A 14340-nucleotide genomic window follows, 5' to 3' on the forward strand; every position below is an offset into this window, starting at 1 on the left:
TCACCCCAGAAAGCACTCAATCAGTAGGTCTTGGGAGTTATTATATGAATATCCAAGTTGCCTCTTCCCTTGAGTTGGTTAATACTGAGGTTTGTATTTTTGAGTTTTCCAAAATTTCCCAGTTGTAATAACCGCAGTGGCCCACCATGGGTAACTAGCATAATAACACATCCTTTAATTAAAGCCTACTTTTCCTTCACTTTATTACTTCTCCACTTTCCTACCATTGTCTCTGTACCTCCCAAATAAACTATTTCCATTGAAATCCTTTAATTATGGTCTGCTTCCATTGGAACCAAAACAGGGCCTCAATGAAAAGAATGGGCTGTTTACCAGGGCTGCTCCTCCTTATAGACCATGCACTCCAGTTTTCCCCCAAGCCTTGCAAATCTGCTGAAGGCTGTGCCACAACTGAATATGGCAATTACTTTAATGAGAAAAGTGGCTCCAAAAGTCAGCTCTCCAGAGATTGCCTTTCAGAGGTTTTTATTTTCATTGTCTTAGTAGTTTTCCATTGCTTTCAGATAATTAGTTTTTATATCTTGTCCTGTTGTTTTAGTTATTCTTATTGGGAGACTGATCTGAAACCACCTAGGCTGTTTGACAGAGGTGGAACTTCAGTATTATGTTTTATATTTCTATTCAAATTCAAGAGATATTGTTTGAGCTTGGATTGTAGGTGAAGTTCTTGGCTAGAAATGTAAATTTGGAAACTGTCAGTATGTAGACACTATTTAAAATTATGATAGTGGGTTACTTTACCTGGAGAACATGTATTGATAGAGAAGAGGCTCATTAAATTGATTGCTAGGGAGACTGAAATAAGGTATCTAGTCAGCTAGGAAAAAAACAGGAAAATGTTATATATGGAAACCAAGTTATGGAAGTGTAGATTAAATTTTCCATGCAGATTATACATTATTAAACAGATTATGTAATATAAACCAAGCACTTGTGGGTAGAAAACATTGGGGAATGGACACAAAGACATAGTCCTACCTTTCATTTCAACCATGTAAATAAACTATAGTACATAATAAAGCATGCATTAGCTCAGTTGCAATCAGATTGCAGCATAAAATGGTTTACCCTTGTATTGGTATTAATGCCAGCATAAAGCATGCATTAGCTCAGTTGCAATCAGATTGCAGCATGAAATGGTTTACCCTTGTATTGGTATTAATGCCAGCATTCCTGTTTACCACAGGTTCAGGGCTGGAAGATTTTAGCTATGTCACACAATAGAAGGTATGAGAGTGAAGTGGGATTACCACTTTCCACTGAAGTAGGTGTGGATGTTGCCAACCCCTTGGCAGGTATAGGAATGCCTTTTTAAAAAATGTTTTAAAGAGGCTGGGCGCAGTGGCTCATGCCTGTAATCCCAGCACTTTAGGAGGCCGAGGCAGGCGGATCACGAGGTCAGGAGACCAAGACCATCCTAGCTAAAATGGTGAAACCCCGTCTCTACTAAAAATACAAAAAATTAGCCAGGTGTGGTGGTGAGTGCCTGTAGTCCCAGATACTCAGGAGGCTGAGGCAGGAGAATGGCGTGAACTCGGGAGGCGGAGCTTGCAGTGAGCTGAGATTGCGCCAGTGAACTCTAGCCTGGGCAACAGAGCGAGACTCCATCTCAAAAATAAATAAATTCATTAATTAATTAAATAGATAAATAAAATTTAAAATTGTTTTAAGGAAATAGTTACAAACGACATTCATCAGACTACTTAAAAGCAAACATGAGAAGAGCGTATCTGGTTGCTATGGATTTTTTTTTTAAAAACCGTCTTAATCTCTATTTTTAAAATTTTCTCCAATGAGCATGAATTATTTGTATAATGTAAACATATGTAGATGTTTGTTCAGACTTATAGACATTTTTAACTGAATAATTTTCCACAGAGAGAAGTTGCAGCTAACAGCCAGAATGGTGAGGAAATTGTTCCTGCTTTGACTTTACGTTTCTTGATTACACAGCTAGAAGCAGCACTTAGGAACATTCAAGCTGGCAATTATACTGTAAGTGTTTTCTTTTTTGAAAATTTGATGTAATGGACTTGGTCAACATTTCTCAGTGAGAAAACAGCCAATGCATGCTTATTTTAAGGTGTGGGCCAATTTTTATTTTTTCCTTTTACCTCTAGAAAAGGGTATGTATAAATTGATTGCCTTCCTGTGTCTTGTACTTTCTTATATGACTGGTAGATGACTTATATATGTCTTGTACTTTCTCATGTGACTGGCTCTGTAATAAGCCTATTCTAGTCTCCTTCCCTACCACAAAATTGTTCATCTTAAGAGAAACTTGAACTAATAGAAATGGGCTTTCCCAATTAGAAATGGAGAATCATAAAGTTAAAAAAATAAGCCAAGTATAGAAGGACAAATACTGCATGATGTCATTTGAATGTGGAATCTAGGAGCTGAACTCACAGAAGCAGAGAGTACAATGGTGGCTAGGGGTAAGGGGTCAGGAGTGCAGACGGAAGAGATGTTGGTCAAAAGATACAAAATTTCAGTTAGCTGTGAAGAATAAGTTCAAGAGATCTATTGTACAACATAGTGACTATAGTTAATAACAATGTATTATCCTGAAAATTGCCTAGAGTAGATTTTAAGTATTTTCACCACAAAAATGATAAATATGTGAGGTTATACATATGTTAATTAGCTTGAGTTAGTCATTTCACAATGTATACATATTTTATAATGTCGTATATGATAAATATATACAATTTTTATTTATCACTTTGAAAAAGAAAAAATATTCTGTCTTTTTAAACCGTAATCAGCTTCTCTTTCTTCTGAGATTTCTATATTTGTAAAAGTTGGAATTTCTATTATAGGTAAAATTAACAAAATGTATTTATGTGTTTAAGATCAAATGATACTTTAGAAATAAATAGGGTTATCTTCAAAAAAGGACTACCCAGACACCAAAAAAGGGAGCCTAAGACATTAAATCCCATATTATAATGATGTACAAAGAGATGGAAAAATAATTCTTATTTAGGATTCTGGGGATTAGGGTTCTTACAGCGTGAGTTACACCATTCAGAAGGAGATTCTAGTTGGATTCCAACGAGGAAACAAAGAAAATGGGGGATTTGCATCTTGTAATCCTGAGAACTTGGGGGATATGGCAGACCTGCTATTTCTCCCACTGACCAGATTGCCAGTCAGTGAAACAAATCAATGTGAAATCAGCCTTAACAGGTACCCATTGCTTAGCCTTCTTTACTTAGACATTACTTCAAAGATGAGTCTTAGACTAGGAAATGGAAGAGTTTCTCCCTTGGTAGCTCTAGGTAGTACTTGTGAGCAGAAGTGGCATTGTGATGGTCAAAGCAGTCTGTTGCTGTATCTAAATTACTCTATCTGTTCTTCAAGGCCACCAAAAAGGAACAAGACAACCTTGTAGGAGGCAATAGTGGATTATGTGTTATAGGGGTGCAGTTGCGAATAGCATCTCTATATTAATTTTATTCTAGTTCTTGGAATAATCTTTGCTGATGGGGAGAAGGTAGGAGAAAAGGACAGGGGCTTTAGGTTAGAAATGGACAACTTGCATCTTTAAATTCCAGAGTTTTTCCTCCTCTAATTATAGCATTACCACAATTCTGCATCTTATCTTGTTCTTAGAAATGTTTTATTTAGAATTATATTAGCCAGTCTCTGTTGTTATTCATGAAGCTGTTTTCTTTTAATTACAAAATAATAGCTCACACTTATTTAGTGTTTGCTGTATGACAGCCACTATTCTAAGCGCTTTGTAAAAATTAGCCCTTTTACTGTTCGTAAGTACCCCATCTTAGGGCACAGAGGTTAAATAACTTGCTAACTTGGCCAGGTAGTAAGTAGTGGAGTCAGGATGAAGTCCTTGGCTCTAGATTCTATGGTCTGAACTACAACAGTTTACTGCCTCTTCAGGGATGGGAATTTTAAAGTGGGAACCACTTAGATGTTATGAGGAGTTTATATTTAATAGACTCACTTAGTCCATCAAGAACAAACACACATGTCTGTCTCCACTGAGATCAGTTTGAAGACAAATTTATAATCCCAGTCAGTTATCTCCTCATTGAATACTGTTGGTCATTAGAAGCATGCAACATGAGAGTATACAGTTAGATCAGTATAAACAGAAAGCTTATGGGCCGGGCGTGGTGGTTCACGCCTGTAATCCCAGCACTTTGGGAGGCTGAGGCGGGCAGATCATGAGGTCAGGAGTTTGAGACCAGCCTGACCAACATGGTGAAACCCCATCTCTACTAAAAATACAAAAATTAGCCAGGCATAGTGGCATGCGCCTGTAATCCCAACTACTCAGGAGGCTGAGGCAGGAGAATCGATTGAACCCAGGAGGCAGAGGTTGCAGGGAGCCAAGATTATGCCACTGCACTCCAGCCTAGGTGACAGATTGAAACTCCATCTCAAAAAAAAAAAAAAAAAAGAAAGCTTATATCCTATGGATATTTATCATTCTATGTACCAAGAAAAATCTTGTTTATGGTATGGGGAAATCTTGATGAAAAAGGGTAATGTGACAAAAGATAGGGTTATAATCTTCAGTCGATATAGAGCTTATGAGCAGAGGAGTCCAGGGTTCTCCAGAGAAACCAGACTGGTTTTTGCTGTGTTGTGTGTATGTGTGTGTGTTCTGTTTTATATACATAAAACATACAAATACTTATATACACATATACATATACATGATTATAAGGAATGTATATGTGATTTATTATGAGGAATTGGCTCATGTCATTATAGAGGCTCAGCAAGTCCCATGATCTGCTCTCTGTAATCTGGAGACCCAGGAACACTTGTGGTATAACTCATCCCAGTTCTGAAGGCTAAGAAGACGGTATAAATCCAAGGACGAAGGCAGAAGTTGAGATGAGATGTCCAAGCTCCAGCAAGTAGACAGGAAGCAAAAAGGGATGAATTCTTCCTTCCTCTACTTCTTGTTCTATGCAGGCTTTAGTGGATTGCATGATGCCCACCTACTTTGGAGAAGGCAACCTGTTATACCCAGTCTACCATTTCAAAGGCAAATTTCATCTGGAAACACGCTCAGAGACACACCCAGAAACAATATTTAATCTGGGCACCCTGTGGCTAGTCAAGCTGACACATGAACTTAACCATCACAAATAGAATGGACAGGGAGGTTTTGGTGTACCCTCACAGTTTCCCTCAATAGTTACATAATTACATTACTCCAGAACATATTTTAAAAAACCAGGAAATTGATGTTGGTCCATGGGGCTTTGTGTCTGGGGTCTCCAAGACCACCCTCATGTTCAGAGATTTGCTAGAAGGACTGGACTCAGCATATGGTTATACTAACATCTAAGATTTATTATGGTGATGTGATAAGGATATATAGTAGATCATATGGGGAAAAGACACAGGTGAAGTCTGAGGAAAGCCATCTGCAGGTTCCTCCATATTTTCTCCCTTCCATGAGAAGCTACACAGTATATACGGCCACCTCCAGCAATGAAAATGTAGCAACATCCAAAATGTTTCTGCCCAGGGAAGCCTATAAGAGACTCAGTGATCAATATTTTTATTGGGCGTTGGTCATCTAAGTACCTGCTGCCTGGCATTATCAAAATCCCAGACTTCTAGAAGAAACTCCCAGATGCTCAGCATAAATCATAGTGTTTGCACAAATAGTCTAGACATAGCAAGGCACCTTTATCAGTTAGGGAACACTGCCAAAATTCAGGTTCCCAGACATCAGCCAAAGATCAACTTTGCAAGCAGGACTTAATAAGGATAACAGCCTCAGGCCAGCTAGGTTAGCTTTTTAATGCCCAGACTTGTATAGTTCTGTGCCATTTTATCAAATGTGTACATTTGTGTAACTACATGTACATTGTGTAACTACACAAACTACATTTGTGTAACTATGTACAAATGTATACATTTGTGTAACTACATAAAATTGACTTTTATCAATCAAGATAAAAGAACTATTCCACCACCACAAAAATCTCTCTTATGACTTTTATGGTCACACCCACCTCTCTCCCTCTACAATTCACTGATCCCTAATCTATCTCATCTCAGGAATTTTGCATAGACCATTTTTATACGAAGGAAATATCCACATGGTTTAATTTTTCATTGAAGAAGTGAAAAGCTTTATGTTCATACTATTTTGCAGAATCCATGTGGGAGAGTAAAGGATTTTGATTTAAAAGATCATTGTTTTTGTTTTGTTTTGTTTTTGTTTTGAGATGGAGTCTCACTCTGTCACCTAGGCTGGAATGCAATGGCGCGATCTCAGCTCACTGCAACCTCCGCCTCCTGGGTTCAAGTGATTCTCCTGCTTCAGCCTCCCGAGTAGCTGGGACTACAGGCGCATGCCACCACACCTGGCTAATTTTTTGTATTTTTAGTAGAGACAGGGTTTCACCATGTTGGCCAGAATGGTCTCGATGTCCTGACCTTGTAATCTGCCTGCCTCGGCCTCCTAAAGTGCTGGGATTACAGGCATGAGCCACTGCACCCAGCCAGATCATTGTATTTTTAAAGGTGGATGGTAGATACATCAGTGTTCGTTATATTATTATTTAATGTGTTCTTGATACCTAAAATATTACATAATAAAAGAGACAGTGAATGAGAGTTTTTGAAAGGTTTAATGTAACAAATTTTTATACTTTTTTACCAGTTTTTAAAAAATTTTATTTTTAATTTTTGTGGGTACATAGGTGTACATTTTATGGGGTACATGAGATACTTTGATGCAGGCATACAATACATAATCACATCAGGGTAAATGGGCTATCCATCACCTCAAGCATTTATCGTTTGTGTTACAACAATCCATTTATACTCTTTTTCTTATTTTAAAATGTATAATGAATTATTGTTGACTGTATAATCATTTCAATAGATGCTGAAAAAGTAGGGTTGGTATTTTTGTAGAGATGGTGTCTCACACTGTTGCCCACTTAGGTTAAAATGGCTTATGTACAAAATACAGGCAATAACAAATGCTGGTGAGGATGTGGAGAAAAGAGAACCCTCTTACACTGTTGGTGTGAATGTAAATTAGTAAAACCACTATGGTGAGCAGTTTGGAGGTTCCTCAAAAAAACTGAAAATAGATCTACCATAGGATCCAGCAATCCCACTGCTGGGATATGCCCAAAAGAAAGAAAATCAGTGTATCAAAGAAATACTTGCATTCTCATGTTTATTGCAGCACTATTCACAATAGCCAAGATTTGAAAGCAACCCAGGTGTCCATCCAGATGAATAAATAATGAAAATATGGTACATATACCCAGGGGAGTACTATTCAGCCATAAAAAAGCACAAGATTCCCCCCAGCACTTTGAGAGGCTGAAGTGGAAGGATCACTTGAACCCAGGAGTTCAAGACCAGCCTGGGCAATAGTGTGAGACCCCATCTCTACAAAAAGAAAAATTAAAATCATGAGATCCTTTCACTTGAAACAACATGGATGGAACCGGAGGTCATTATGTGAAGTGAAATAAACCAGATAGAGAAAGACAAACTTTGCATGTTCTCACTCATTTGTGGGAGCCAAAAATTAAAACAAGTGAACTCAAAAAAATAGTAGAATGATGGTTACCAGAGGCTGGGAAGGGTAGGTGGGGGTTGGGGAGACAGTAGTGAATTCTTTAGCATGTCAATTGCTTTTTCAAGCTCCAGAATTTCTACTTGATTTTTAAAAATTATTTTCAATTTCTTTGTTTAATTTATCTGATAGGATTCTGAATTCCTTCTCTGTGTTATCTTCAATTTCATTGAACTTCCTCAAAACAGCTGTTTGGAAGTCTGTGAAAGGTCACATGTTTGTCTCTCTGGGATTGGCAACTGGTGCCTTTTTCGGTTTGGTAAAGTCATGTTTTCCTGGATGGTCTTGATGCTAATGGATGTCCATCGATGTCTGGGCATTGGAGAGTTAAGTATTCATTCTAGTCTTCACTGTATGGCCTTGTTTTGTACCTGTCCTTCTTGGGAAGTCTTTCCAGGTATTCAAAGGGACTTGCATGTTGTGATTTAAGTCTTTGGTCACTGCTGCCATATCTGCATTGGGGGACACTCTAAGCCCAGTAAACCTGTGTCTCTTGCGGATTCATAGAGGTACCATCTTGGTAGTCTTGGTTAAGATCTCTAAGAACTCCTTGGATTACCAGGCAGAGACTCTTGTTCTCTTCTTCCTTTACCCCAAACAAACAGAGTCTCTCTCTCTCTCTCTCTCTCTCTCTCTCTGTGTTGAGCTGCCTGGAGCTGGGGGAGGGGGTGGGGGACACAAGCATTCTTGTGGCCACGACCACTGAGACTCCTCTAGTTCAGATCCGAAGCCAGCACAGTACTGGTTCTTGCTCAAACCCTATGGTGACCACTGCCTTGCTACCACCTATACTGAGTCTCTTCTTTCTGAGCAGTGTGTTTCTCTGTGGCCCAGGGCAAGTGCAGAAGTGCCAGACAGGACTTGAAGTCTGGAAGTGGGAACCCTGGAAGCCCACTTGGTGCTCTATCCCACTGTGGCTGAGCTGATACTCAAGCTGCAAGACAAAGTCCCCTTTACTTTTCCCTCTGCTTTTCTCAAGCAGAAAGGCATCTCGCACCATAGCCACCACAGCTGGGAATGTGTTAGGTCACACCTGAAGCCAGCATAGCTCTGAGTCTCACCCAAGGCCCATGGCGAGTACTGCTACTACTGCTGATTATTCAGGGCCCAAGGGCTCTTTAGTCAGCAGATAATGAACCCTGCCAGGATTGGGTTCTTACCTTCAAGGCAGTGGATTCTTTTCTGCCCCAGGATGTGTCTAGAAATATTGTCTTGGAACTAGAGCCTCAGGATTCTACTGTGGCTGAGCCGATATTCAAGTGGCAAGGCAAAATCGTCTTTACTCTTCTCTCTCCTCTGCTCAAGCAGAGGGAAGGTGTCTGTCCCAGACATGTGAGTTGTTTTCCCTGGAGTTGGAGGGGTGACATAAGCACTCCCTTGCCTGCCCCATCTGGTATCTTGCTAGGTTGCGTACACCACAAATCCACTGGCTCCAAACCCAGCACAGCACCAGGACCTGTCCAGGAACTGCAGTCCTTGTGGCCTAGACTGCCTTTTATTTAGGACCCCAGAGCACTTTGGCCCACGATGGCAGGGCTTGCTGGAACTCAGGCTCTGACTGCTGGGATGGGCGATTTGCCTATGGCTAACACTTGTTTAAATGCTACCTCCGTGATCACTGACTGAGTTCTGCTCAGTGTGGCTTTCTGATGTGACAGGACAGCACTGAGTTCCAGTGCAAAGTCCCACAGTCACTGTGCTTTTCTTCCCCCAAGCGCAGATTCTCTCTGCATGTCACATAGCTGTAGTCAGGGGATGGAGGAAGGGATGGTGTAGGCAACTTAAGACTGTCTTTCCTACCCTCTTCAGTGCCTCTTTCCTTAATATGATGTTCAAACCAGGTAATGTGATCACTCACCTGATTTTTGTTTCTATGAAGGGGCTTTTCTATGGGGTATTTGTTCAGTGTGGTGTTCCTGTGTTGGCGACGATTGTTGGAGCTTCTATTTGGCCATCTTTCTTCCATATCCTTTCCTTTGATTAAATTTTAATGTTTTATTTTGAGATTATTGACTATCCTCTTTCTTCCTGGGTCAAATTATCAAATATGTCTAAAATACATTATAGTTATTATTAGATGACTGATAATGTTATGATAATTTTTACTTGTTTTAATAATTATTAATTAAGCTTAGGATATTTAATTAAGCTTGTACTGAAAAGTAGCTTAGTCTAAATAGCCAATTAACATATTTTTTTCTTTGTAGGCACACCAGATTAATATTGGTTATTATTTGACATTACTGTTTTTATATGGAGTAGCACTCACTGAAAGAGGAAAGAAAGAGGTATGTTAACATGTTAGTTGCCCTTTATAAATCTTTTTACATCTTAGAATAATCAGGCCAAAGATTATAATATGAAACTAAAAATATTAAAAAAGGAATCAATATTAGCTTATAACTTCATTTCTTTTATTTATCTTTTAAATGCTTACCATTCATGTAAAATAAAAAATTATTTAGCTTCTTTCACTTACATAATACATTTTAACCCGTTTTCTAGTATAGCTTAATCCCTCTGGTTTTAATCTTATACCTTTTGTAAAATATGAATTGTACCTCAAATTATTTGTCAAACTTAAGTGCAAATAAGTACAAATATGGGAATTAACTAGATAATTTCTAAGGGTTCTGTTGAATTTAACATTTCCTTTTTTTTCTGATTTTTAATGATTTCTCATATTTTCTTCATAGCTTTGATATTTCTCTTATTTTTTCTTCCCAAATCTGTATTTCTGACTTCATAAATTAAATATATAAATATGACTTGTTAATTAGAATTAACAAGTGAAGTAGAATTGATAAGCAGCCAAACTGAAAACATTTCTATTTTAAATAATTTAATATAGTATTAATTGTTTATTGTGATGTACTAGAGAATATTTTAAAGTAAGGCCAAGCAGCATTTTTCCAGCTTTTTTTTTCTAGAGAGACTGAGGCCATTATGCCTTTTTCACTGAAGCATCTATTATAACAGATCCTGATATTTACCTCCAGACCTATATTGTTTATAATTAAGGTGGTGATTCCACAAAAGAGTTTATATCTATGGGCGACAAGTCACTTACTTTCTATCTGAAATACTGTGAAGAATTGTGCTCCCATTAGGAAGAATGATAAAGAATTGTGCTTTAACAGTTATCAGAAAAGCCCTTATTTTGGCTAGTAGTACTTGCCAGTTAGATATGTATATGTATGTATTTAAAAGATGGCGTCTCACTATGTTGCCCAAGCTGGACTTAACTCCTGGGCTCAAGCAATCCTCCTGCTTCAGCCTCCTAAGGAGCTGGCACTATCAGTGTGCACCACCATGCCTAATTGCCAGTTTTAGATACACAAATTTTTGTTACCATCTTAATATTCACTTTGAAATACTGGTTAAAGAAGGTCTTAAGTTTATTTATAAATAAATATCTTAAACACTGACTACATGATCTTTGTAATCACATACAGAGATGCCAGGATTCAGAATGTGAATAAATGACCAGATGATTGGATTATTTTTAAAGCTGCCCTAATTTCTCCAGTTTGAGAAGTAATTGTTTATTGTAAAAGAAAAAAAATTACTTTTACATCGGCCAAACCTAGTTTTATGTTACTACAGGATTATACAGAAGCTGAGAATAAATTTCTGGTGATGAAGATGATGATCCAAGAAAATGAAATTTGTGAAAACTTTATGTCTTTAGTTTATTTTGGACGTGGTTTACTGCGATGTGCTCAAAAGAGGTAAGGATTTTAATTAACTGGTAGATGTTGCCTGTGAAGTCTCAGCATTGTGAAATGGAAGTAAGTGTGCACGGTATACCAGGCATTGTGACATTTGTGCTCTACTGTTTTGTCCTTTTCTTCTTTGCCTATTTGTGTAGATAATTTCTTTAATGTAGTTGAGAATATTAAATAGCAAACCTAACAGGCCATAGCAATAAGAAGCAGTCTAGCATTAACATTAGGAGCATAGGCTTTAGAGTCTGATAGACCTGGGTTCAGCTACATTTTTTATCACTTATGCTAAGAAACTTAATGTTGTTAAGCCTTATATTTTTTTCTTATCTCTAAAATAGAACTAATAATAGTGTAGGGTTCACTTCATGAGGATTTTGCCGGTGATTAACATTGCCTAGGACACAAAAATGCTGTACTTAATAAATAAATTATGGTTGGAGTTATTAGTATTATCACCACTAACTTGGAATAGTTTTTAAAAGTATAAAATGAGCTTATAAAGAGTTGAAAAGGGTCCAAATGCTGAGTTTTTGGAGTATTGGCTACTACTTATTTTAAGAAAGTAAAATTGTATGGAGGAAACTATACAGATTATCTGTTTACTTCATATATGGAGATCCATAACCATTTGTAACATCATTCATTCATTCATTTTATTTACTAAGTATCCATTATATTCCGGAAACTGTTAGGTGTTGAGGTTACAGTGGTTTACAAAATACAGTTCCGGTCTTCATGTAACTGAAAGTACAGTGAAAGATATAGATCTTAATCAAATAATCAGTCATAAAATATTTATGAAATAGGATAAAGAGCTATGAAGGAAACTAGAGTGAATAACTAAAGTCTTTCCTGGAGACTGGTTCTGGGAATCAGAAGTCTCCCTGAGAAAACAATGTTTGGCTAAGATCTGAGGGATGAATTTGGAAAAGTTTGCTTGGGCAAACTCTTATGAAGGATTACTGCTGGGCCAAACCACTGGATCCCTAAAAGTGTCACCTATGTGGTAGTTCCCTGATTCTTTGTAAGGTCGATGTCCTATTCTCTGGCTTGCCTGTTTTTTTACTAGGTTATCCACAAGACATCTCACTTCTTGTTCACTGGGTCTGAGCAGCATGTGCCATCAATTTAGTGGGGCTAGTGTGATGTTTTGCAGAATGTCAAAATGATCCAAATCCCTTTAGTCTATACTGTGACAAAGTAAGAGAATTTAACGTAGCCTGAGACAAGAACAAAGAATGTATCCTGCTGTCCTTCCTCAGATGTGAAAACTGTTTTTTATTCTCTTTACTGATGAGCATTGGAGAGAATTCATTTTCCAAATCATTGACACTAGAAAGTCCAGTTGTATGGCAGTATCATTACTTTCATCTCTGGCCTATAGAGGACAACCACCACTGAGCTCCTCAAAGACACTGGTGCCCTTCTTACTCTGTATTTCTTATTGTATTAATGAATAGGGTATCCTCTGAGCCTTTCTAGGAACACTGAATTAGTGGTGGGTTCTGTGTTTTTATATAGTAAGTCAATCTAATATTCTCACTTCCTTGACTCCTTTAATATTCCTCCAAGAAATTTTCAGCATTTCTTCTTAATTTACTATAGACCATTATTGTGTCCAAGTTTCAAGGAGCCTTCTCAGCACCATATTAGGACTGGATTCAGGCGTCCTTTCTAGGAAAGTAAATCTTGAATTGTGGAAGAGTTTTTCCGTATCAGTGTACACTTCCCCATTCAGCCTTGTGTTTACCCTTGGTTCAGCACTTTAAAGATCCACTCCCACTCTTGTTCCTGCCAGTACATTCTAGTCAGGTTCTGCAATTTTTATGATTAACAAGCTTTTTCTTCCTGGGCAGGGGCTCTGTTTTCTCACTTGGGCTCTCCACCTGACCTTAGATTTATTGTCTGAAGGCAATGAGGTAAGGGAAGTGTTTTTTTTGTTTGTTTGTTTGTTTTTTGAGACGGAGTCTCGCTCTGTCACCAGGCTAGAGTGCTGTGGCGCAATCTTGGCTCACTGCAACCTCCAACTCCCTGGTTCAAGGGATTCTCCTGCCTCTGCCTCCCGAGTAGCTAGGATTACAGGCATGTGCCACCATGCCCGGCTCATTTTTGTATTTTTAGTAGAGATGGGGTTTCACTATGTTGGCCAGGATGGTCTCGATCTCTTGACCTCATGATCTGCCCACCTCGGCCTCCCAAAGTGCTGGGATTACAGGCGTGAGCCACCGCACCCAGCCGGTAGGGGAAGATCTTAAGAAGGAAGGGCATCATCTTTTGAGACATGCATCTCAGCTGATATTTTTGCGTGGTCTCTAAATAAAGGTAGGCTGCTCTCCTATGGCAAGGAAGAGGTCTTTGTCAGTGAAGAGGGTTCATGGGGGAAATTTAAGGATTCAGTGTTTCTAAGCACATTCACCTAAATATCTCCATTTTAGATCCCAGGGTCTACTCATTGCATATCAAAGCCCTAATTTTAGTGTAGTTCTGTTGAGGCTGTGTTTTGGGTCTCCTTTGCAGCTGTTCTACCCTTATGGTTAAATCCTGAGCTTCATTTTCAGCGTAGTCTGCCTTATGTCTAGAGGAGGTTCTTTTGATGTTGCCGTAGAGGCCGCCTAGTTTTCAGTGTCCTGAGTTGATGGTATTAGTCTTGTTGAGGCCGTGCATTCAATATCAGTTTGTTTCACTTTATGATTAAATTTGGGCCTTATTTTCAGCACGGATTATGGCCACAGGGGATGAGAGTCTCTTTCAGTTGCCCCCATAGAGGTCTTCTGGCTTTCACAGTGTATCCTGAGTTAATAGTTGGCTGACCTGTGCCTGTCATTCTCTTTCTTCAAGGCCTCCAAGACAGTTAACAAAAGCTAACCAACTCTACAGTCCCTTTAATTACCATGGCCCCCATACCGTTCAAGCTTGAGCTACTACATAATCTAGTGCCTCCCCTTCCACCTGTGTTTCATCCCAATCTGCCACAGGTGAGAGTCCTAGTATTTG

General features: G+C 38.6%; 1 protein-coding gene across 10 annotated transcripts in view; it reads left to right on the forward strand.

Moving 5' to 3' along the window:
• The window catches only part of DZIP3 (DAZ interacting zinc finger protein 3), a 103250-nt gene that overhangs the window by 25296 nt on the left and 63614 nt on the right, over nt 1-14340 (forward strand). For 7 of the 10 annotated variants that reach the window (XR_010125673.1, XM_063661598.1, XM_063661599.1 and 4 more), the window contains 4 exons: nt 1900-2016; nt 7751-7943; nt 9824-9906; nt 11225-11349. Coding sequence is in view for 9 of the 10 variants with exons in the window: in XM_063661598.1 (XP_063517668.1) it covers nt 1900-2016; nt 7751-7943; nt 9824-9906; nt 11225-11349 (518 nt within the window). In the remaining variant the exon portion in view is untranslated. The remainder of the gene's footprint in view (nt 1-1899; nt 2017-7750; nt 7944-9823; nt 9907-11224; nt 11350-14340) is intronic. The other 3 variants (XM_054483606.2, XM_054483607.2, XM_054483605.2) reach the window with 1 other exon arrangement.

The sequence above is a fragment of the Pongo pygmaeus genome, chromosome 2, assembly GCF_028885625.2.
Source record: "Pongo pygmaeus isolate AG05252 chromosome 2, NHGRI_mPonPyg2-v2.0_pri, whole genome shotgun sequence".
Classification (NCBI taxonomy): domain Eukaryota; kingdom Metazoa; phylum Chordata; class Mammalia; order Primates; family Hominidae; genus Pongo; species Pongo pygmaeus.